General features: G+C 33.1%; 1 protein-coding gene across 1 annotated transcript; it reads left to right on the forward strand.

Annotated features, from left to right (window-relative positions):
* The first annotated feature begins 4,474 nt into the window (after window positions 1-4,474).
* Window positions 4,475-5,483, forward strand: LOC145055494 (uncharacterized). Its single transcript, XM_079003840.1, has 3 exons — window positions 4,475-4,637; window positions 4,768-4,992; window positions 5,062-5,483. The coding sequence occupies exons 1-3, from the start codon at window positions 4,475-4,477 to the stop codon at window positions 5,481-5,483; spliced, it is 810 nt and encodes a 269-aa protein (XP_078859966.1).
* Window positions 5,484-8,277: the final 2,794 nt, after the last annotated feature.

Below are 8,277 nucleotides of genomic sequence, written 5' to 3' on the forward strand. Positions count from 1 at the left end.
TAATGCAAGACGTGACTCTCCTTAACACCGATGATCAAATAGTGGTTTTGATGGTCCAAGCGACAATTAAGGCTAAATATAATTTGTTGGTTTTAATCTACAAATTTATGTCTTTTTTAAGTTTTATTTATGTAATTTTAACTTCATGTTATTTTCTATTTTTAGTTTCTCTAATGTAATTTTCAATCTTTATTGTTAATGAAATTTAAGTTTTATTTTAATTAATCTTAATGATTTTTAGTAAAGGGAATTGAGTAAACTAATCATTATGCAAATTATAGTTATATTTAATATTTTGCTACATGTTTTTATAGATATTTGATACTTAAAGAATATAAATTTGTATTTTGCATATTATAAGGGATAAAAGATAAAATAGAAGATATTTAAAGCAATTTTTTTTGAAGAAATACGTATTAGATTTTGGGTATGGAGAATATCAATTAACTTGGATAATTTTTGGGATCGTGATTGCAATCACTTTCCAAAATCTGTGATTTTGACCCTTATGCCTGAGGGTATCATGGAATCTAATTTGGGATCATCCAAGAGATGCAATTTGGATATCAAGCTACTTCCAAATTCGAAACACAGAAAAATATACCTTGTTGTCTTGTGTTCTTTAGAGATCGAGAAATTATAATGTAATTTCGAGTGTATGAATGTTCTAACCCTTTTTTCTAAAACGAGAGAAGGGTTCTTATACTTGAGGAAAAAGTGTTTAAAATCGGTTAAACCAAAAATAACACCAAAACTTGGTGCTTATTGGACACAACCGACGCCTGCATCATTATGATGCCATCAATGGGGTTTTGGCGGGAAATTGCATGACTGGACCCCGTTTGTTGACCGATCAGTGGAACGACTGTCACAGAATCAGCCCATTGGACCCCGCAAGGGGAGCCACCCCTAGACCCTGTCAAGGGGCTACAGCCCCTTGGAACCCTGCACCTAGGGATGCTACTCCCGACCCCCATATTCTCGAGTTTACATTTATCACACTGAGTATGCTCCACGTACCTCCTATCTCGGTTAGTAAAGTAAGCCCGACCTATCTCATTATTAATAATAATTATATCAAAATATGCTGATAACACTAAAACCACCAACAATACATAGCTTGAAGATTAAGCAATATTCAAATTAAATATATCACCAAAATGGTAGAAAATTTCGAAGACTTATGAAGATTTAATAATTTGCGTTGTGAATCATTCGTCGCGTCGTGATTTGATTCGGTCTAAAAAAGATCTAAATTTAGATGATTTTCGTAAAATCAAAGTGGTTAGAAGATTTGGAGAGTTTTCAAAGTAGAAAAAGAGGTCTGGAGATAAATGAAATGTTAAGAACCCTAGAAGAAGAAAAGAATTGGAGATTTATGCGGTTAATGTTCTAAAGAATTTTGATTTGCATTATGTTTAATTTCTTTGTTCTTTTTAGCTATTTAGTATGATGCGGGGCTAAGACGCTTAACTTTCATTTGGATGTAGATGATCCAGTATTGATTATGTTTTAATTCATTGAAAGGAGTTTGATAGTATTCAATTTACTATGTTAATGCTTAACTAAAGATCCATGAGTATTGATAATGATTTTATTATGTTTATGTAACAGAGTGCATGATTTATGAGTAGGTTCAGATTATGTATCTTGAATCACATTGGTTATTAACTTGTCCAAGCCGAAAAACCGAGTCAAGAGCGTAGGCAGTTGTGACTAGTGGAGTGATACCCTAGGTTAAACATAATAGAATTGATATTAATATTTGTGATTGATCCAATAACTTGGACAATTTGAGAAGTTGCCACTAACCATCATACTAATCATACTTGTTAAGTCATTACATAATATGAAGAATAGATTGAGTCTATGAAAGCTATTTGTGCTGCTAGATAACTTAGAATCATAGGGTTAATGATATTAGCATTGAGTTGATCACTTTAGGAATCAGTAATGCCTTTTATATTTCATTGCACTTGAATGAATTAAACATAATCATGAGGAGATTCGAATTCTAAACGAAAGTATTTCTATTTATTTGTTTGACAAATTTTGTATTTTGCTTATTTCAGAATTACTTTGTTTGATATATTTTAATTAGTACACTTCGATTTCTCTTGTGTTCGATACTCTTACTTATTTTAACGAATACTATATCTGATCAGGTACACTGCTTGGTGTTAATAGTCAGTTCAATGCGTTGGGAGTTATAAATTTAAAACTAGATTGTAATTAGAATTAAGTTTGATTTATTAGACTACTTTAGGCACATCAATCACTTACTCCCAAATGCTTCATTCTGGATTTTATTATTATATTCCAAAGTTCTTTTTTGGTTTTTTTCCAAAGAAATCTCTATATTTATTTCCGAAATGTTCAATTCAAAGTGTGTTTAGTATCATCGTTTTTCAATCAAATTTCTAGAGTTTTTTTCCTGAACTCCGAACTTTTAGTTTGGAATTCCAGAATATCGGTCCGAAATATATTTTTGTTAGAAAAAAATGTTTCCAGAATGCTCATCCCAGACCAAGTGGTTAATTTTGCCAAAAATAATTTTTTGGTTATTTTTTATAAAGACATCTTAAATTGTGGTTAGATTACTTAATTTTCATTTTATTAAATGTTAATATTTTTTAATTTGAAAAAATAAATTATCGGTCCAGGATGACACGCCGCCCTATTTATTTAAAAAAAAAATAGACAAATGTTTATATGACTCTATCACACCAAATTTTAATAGAAAAATACTACACTACCCCTTTTAGCCTAAAAACGCATACTTGACTTGACTTTTCAACTGTTTTTTTCAATTTAATTTTAGTTTCATGAGACAAGCAATTTGGAATTGGCTCGCACATGGGGTGCGTCTCACTAATCACATGCCACCAAAAACGTGGAAATCGGCATAAATATTTATCCCGCTTTAATATTTTTTTGCGAATAACAACCGTTGCAAGAATTACCGGTATATTATGTGTATAAAGGTGAATAAACGGATATGATCTCCAAAAGTGTAGAACACGAAAGAAATATGAAACGTTGATATTTGTATATGGGGTTATTGATATTTGTATATGGGGTTATTGACATAATGATAAAAATTCTTAAGTTTGTTAAATTTTATCGGTTTTGTCCATGTGATGATTTTTTTTTGTTTATGTGCTTAAGTTTTTGCCATTTTTACTTGCAATAGCAGGATTCTAGATTACCGTGAAAATTTGTTTGCAAAAAACTCTTACGCTAACAAATATTTTACGTTTTTAACCTAAGTTTTTTTCTTCATATTATACGAATTACAGGGTGGATATAGAAGGAATTACGTCCAACGGCTGAATGCATTAAAAAAACCACACTTTAACAAGGAGCTAGAGCAAAAACGAACCATTTACATCAAGTTTAAAAGAGGATTCTGAAGCCAATCAAATCATTTAAATATGAACTTATGCTTCATATAAACCACTCAACTAAAAACAATTGAAACTATGTCATCAAACAGTTTATCATTTCTTGGTTTATTTGTGACACATCTACTTATGAAATTCCAAACTAACCACTAGGTAGTGACTATGATCAGCTCTAAAATTGCTTTACGAGCCACATACATATACAACAGATCCAAAAAACTAGGTAGATCATAAATAATAATAAGATTAGATAAGTCTATATCACACCAATTAATTATCTTGAGAACAATTTGGAACGTCACTTCACACTTGATGAACACATAATAGATAACTTATGTAGAGTTGTAACAAATCGGGCATAAAAGAATAAATAATGTCAATATCACATGTAGACAAATTTATTTTTGTGGCAAAGCAATCCAATACAGTTCTTCATCGAAATATACTAACCTTACTAAGAAAGTTTTTATTCCATTTTCTCTTTATTGGAAACGATGTTACTCCATATTCATCAATGTGAATTCAAAAATCCTTAACAACATATTCCATACGATTATTAAGATTTGTAAACTTAAGAGTTTTTTGAAAAATATTTGTAAACTTAAGAGCTTTTTTGCAAATAATATTTTATGGTAACTTACAAACCCGTTATTGTAGGCGAAAAGAGTAAAAACGAAAAACTTAAAAAACTTAAGAACATAAATGAACAAAAAATGGTCATAAGGACAAAACTTGACAAACTTAAGGACTTTTATGTCAATAACCCTTATATATATATATATATATATATATATATATATATATATATATATATATACACACACACACACACACACTCAGTGGCGGCCCTGGGGTGGTGCCGGCAGTGCGGTCGCACCAGGCCTCCGATTTTTAGGATAATTTATAGTTATAGTATTGGTATTTTTGTAAAATCTATTTTTATGTTTTATCAATAAATAAAATTAGCCCGGTAACTTTTGGTTCCAATTTTAGAAACGTTTTAACATTTGGCCTCCGATGCGTTTTAATTGCCGAAACAAAGTCTCACTTTAAAATCATTGTCAACTACAATGTGTGAAAGTAGGATTGAAAGTGTGAAAGCAATAGTTACTCAAGCTCTTGAAATAGTAAAAGCTCTGCATAAACTTGTTGAAGAAGAGACATACATAAAGATCATAAGTGAAGCTGCTTGTCTAGCAGAGTATGAACTTGGTAGATTTGACTTTATAACAGGTATGGTTATATGGAATCATATATTGGCTAAAGTAAATAACCTGAGCAAACAACTTCAGTCTGAGACTATGCATATTGATGAGGCAATGAGTAATGAGTAATGTGGGAGCACTTATTGAGTTTTTTAAAGACTATCGTGAGAATGGGTTTGGGAAGGCTTTGGATTGTGCGAGAGCTATAGTTTCTGATTTGGAAATTTATCCAGTGTTTGTTGAGAAAAATAATAAAAGAAAAGTTGTTAAAAAAAGACATTTTGATGAGAATGACATTGGGTCATCAGAGCCGGTACGTGAACTTTCACCTCAAGAGTCATTTAGGATTCAATATTTTGTGTACATAGTTGATCAAACTATTGGTTCATTAGAGCGAAGGTTTGAACAATACAAACAATATGAAGACATTTTTGGTTTCTAATTCACAACAGAAAAGTTGAAGTCAATGAATACTAGCGAGTTAAAGTCATGTTGCAAAAATCTGGAAAAGAGGCTGCAAAATGGTCATATCTCAGACATTAATGCTGATGATTTATTCAACAAACTAGAGTTGTTACAAAAACATTTACCGGTTGAACACAATACAGCTAACGGAATACTAAATTTTCTAAAAATGATGAACACTTATCCAGTTTCTTGTCTAGCATACAGAATATTGTTGACTGTTTCTATTACAGTTGCATCAGCGGAAAGAAATTTTTCAAAACTAAAGCTTTTAAAATCTTATTTGCACTCGACCATGTCTCAAGACAGATTAAACACTTTAGCATTGATTTCGATTGAGAACGAGTTTCTTGAGAATATTGATTATGAAAGTCTCATAGATGAATTTTCTTCTAAAAATGCTAGGTGAATGTTAAGAAAATAATAATGCGTTGTTTTTTTTTTGAAAAGTTGTTTATAACAGTTTTATAGTTTTATTTGATTATCAATGTGTGATGAAGACATTATTTTGTGGTAGTGAATTTATGAGATGTTTTTTTAGCAACTTTATGTTTTGAATTAGTGGTAGCATATGTAGTTAATAATATCTACAATAAATTTTTGTGGGGCCTCATTTTAGTTTTTGCACAAGGCCTCCGAAATATCAGGGTCGGACCTGTATATACTAGCCGTTACCCACACAATGCGGCGGACGATGAATACTTTGTTTCGACAATTAGTTTCTTTTCGAGACGAAAACCATCTGGATCATATATGTAACGAAAGAAAAAAGTTTGGGATGAAAACTAAGAATCTTCGAATCCACATGGATGCATCGTCCAACACTCGTCTCTTTGTCATCAATGTTTCGTCCCAAATGATTACTTTTTTTAGACGAAGTAGTTCAATAACACTACTTTTTTTTTATGTTGTAGAGTAGAAATTTGTTTTATTTTTAGTTCCAATATAAACATGTCATTTTAAGATATTCATAAAGAAAAATTCTTGATAACAATATTTTACTGGAAAATAATGTATTTTATTAATAATCATCATTTTTTTATTCAATGTATTTGGTTTTGTTGTTTAAACATAAAAGTTTGGATGATGTCTCTTGTCATATTGAAAACTTTTATACAAAGAAACTTGGTTATATAATTTAGTGAAATCTTATATCCTTGATATGATATACGAAATCTATTTCGTCAAACTTCTTGTATACAAAGAAGCTCCATTCAATAACTTAATTTTATTGGTCAGACCATTTAGATAAATTATTGGTAAAGACTACACTAACTTCGAAATTTTTCAATATTGAAATTGTTTTATTGGTCGGTAAGATATTAGTTTTTCTAGGGATGAAATATTGTGTTTACACAAAAAAAAATGCAAATACATAAAAAGAAAAATAAATAAATAATAAACTACGACTCAAAAGTCAAACTATTCATAAATCATTGAGGTCGAAAAAGAACTTGCAATGTTGTAACATCCGGATTTCCAGGATAGAATTTTCATTATTTATTTTGAATAAAGAAGAGGGACACGACGAGTTGGCTCCTAGAATCGTCGAGTAGGATCGTGATTCGCTGACTGGATTAATGAATGGACTCAACGAGTCGGAAAGGGTGGACTCGACGAGTCCGCGCTGAGGTCAGAAACCCTAAATCCGCGGGCCTGAGCCCTATTTAAGGGACCTTATAGCCCTCATTTGCGGCTACCAGTCCACAGAGAGAGACCCTTGAGAGCTTGAGCGAGTTGTGAGAGAGATAGAGCTATTTTGATCATTTTTTGTGTGGTTTTGCAAAGAAGAAGTTGTTTCCAGCAAGAGGAGGTCAAGGGAGTTGTTGATTCGGGGTTTCCAAGCTCAGATCTTCACTGTTGAGATAGCAAATCGAACTCTTCTTCTGTTTTTGTTAAGGTCTATGAATCTAGGGTTTTCTATACCCTTTTTATGGCTTGAATTGATAAGTTTATGGTCCCTTTATGTGTTAGACTACGGATCTGGACCCATAGAGGTCCAGAGAGCCTTATCCATCTTGCTTTATGAAGTGTTATGGAAGGAATGAACTTAGGTTGCCATTTTTGAGGCTATTTCTTCAGAAAAGAACCATTTATGTGTTGCATGAGTGTAAAGGTATCACCTTTACGTGATTAGTGGATATGGAAAGGTCAGATCTATAGGTTAGAGAAGCAGATCTGACCTCAGAAGGTCATTTGAGTGTTGCCATGAAGGAAACTCGCCGAATCCATAAGGGGACTCGACGAGTCGAGTCGGGTTGCCCCGCGATTCGTGACCAGTGGTAACCCGTCAAGTGGAAGGATCACTCGACGAGTCGAGTGAGGTATTAGGAGGAATCTGAGGACACGCATAGACTCGCCGAGTCACTCTGGTGCACTCAACGAGTCTGGTCATAGTTTGACCGTTGACTTGAGTTGACCTCAGTTGATTTTGGTGTTATTGTTAAGTTGATTCATGAAGAGGTCAGGGAGGGGTATAATGGTCTTCTACCCATCATTAGAGATGAGATTATGAGAGAGTATTGATTAGGGATATTATTCTGTTGATAGGAGGAGGCTAGATCGGGTATTTGAGCACGGGAGATTATCCGATATCGTACGAGGTGAGTCTTCTCACTATACTTTACCTAGAATGGTACCTATGTGTGACCGGAAGGTCTTATATGCTATGAGACGTATGTGTTGTATGTTGTTATATGATATGTATGTGTCATATATGTTATGAATGATAAGGACCGGAAGGTCAAGATGATATGGACCGGAAGCTCAGGAGGTTATGAACCGGAAGGTCAGGGAGTTACGGACCGGAAGTTTGATACGGGTAGGATCGGAAGGTCTACTAGGATTTCGAGACGGAAGTCCACTGAGACACTTGTACCGGAAGGTCCCACAGAGTTATGGCCTTGCGTGGCGTATGTGTTGTATGTGGTATTTTGGGGAACTCACTAAGCATTTATGCTTACATTTGTTGTGTTATGTGTTTCAGGTACTGGTGAGGATCGCGGGAAGGCGCCGTCATGATCCGTACACACTCATTGAGTTTATGTCTTGAGATTTTGGGATATGTTTTTGTTATGATAACGCTGGATACATTATTTTTTAGTATTATCTTATGAATAAAAGTTTGTTTTAAAATGAGAAATTGTTTTGGAAATTTACGTTGTTACAAGTTGGTATCAGAGCTTGGTTTGAGGGATTCGGAT

This window comes from Lactuca serriola, chromosome 5 (genome assembly GCF_051521515.1).
Source record: "Lactuca serriola cultivar US96UC23 chromosome 5, Lser_US96UC23_V15, whole genome shotgun sequence".
NCBI classification, from domain to species: Eukaryota; Viridiplantae; Streptophyta; class Magnoliopsida; order Asterales; family Asteraceae; genus Lactuca; species Lactuca serriola.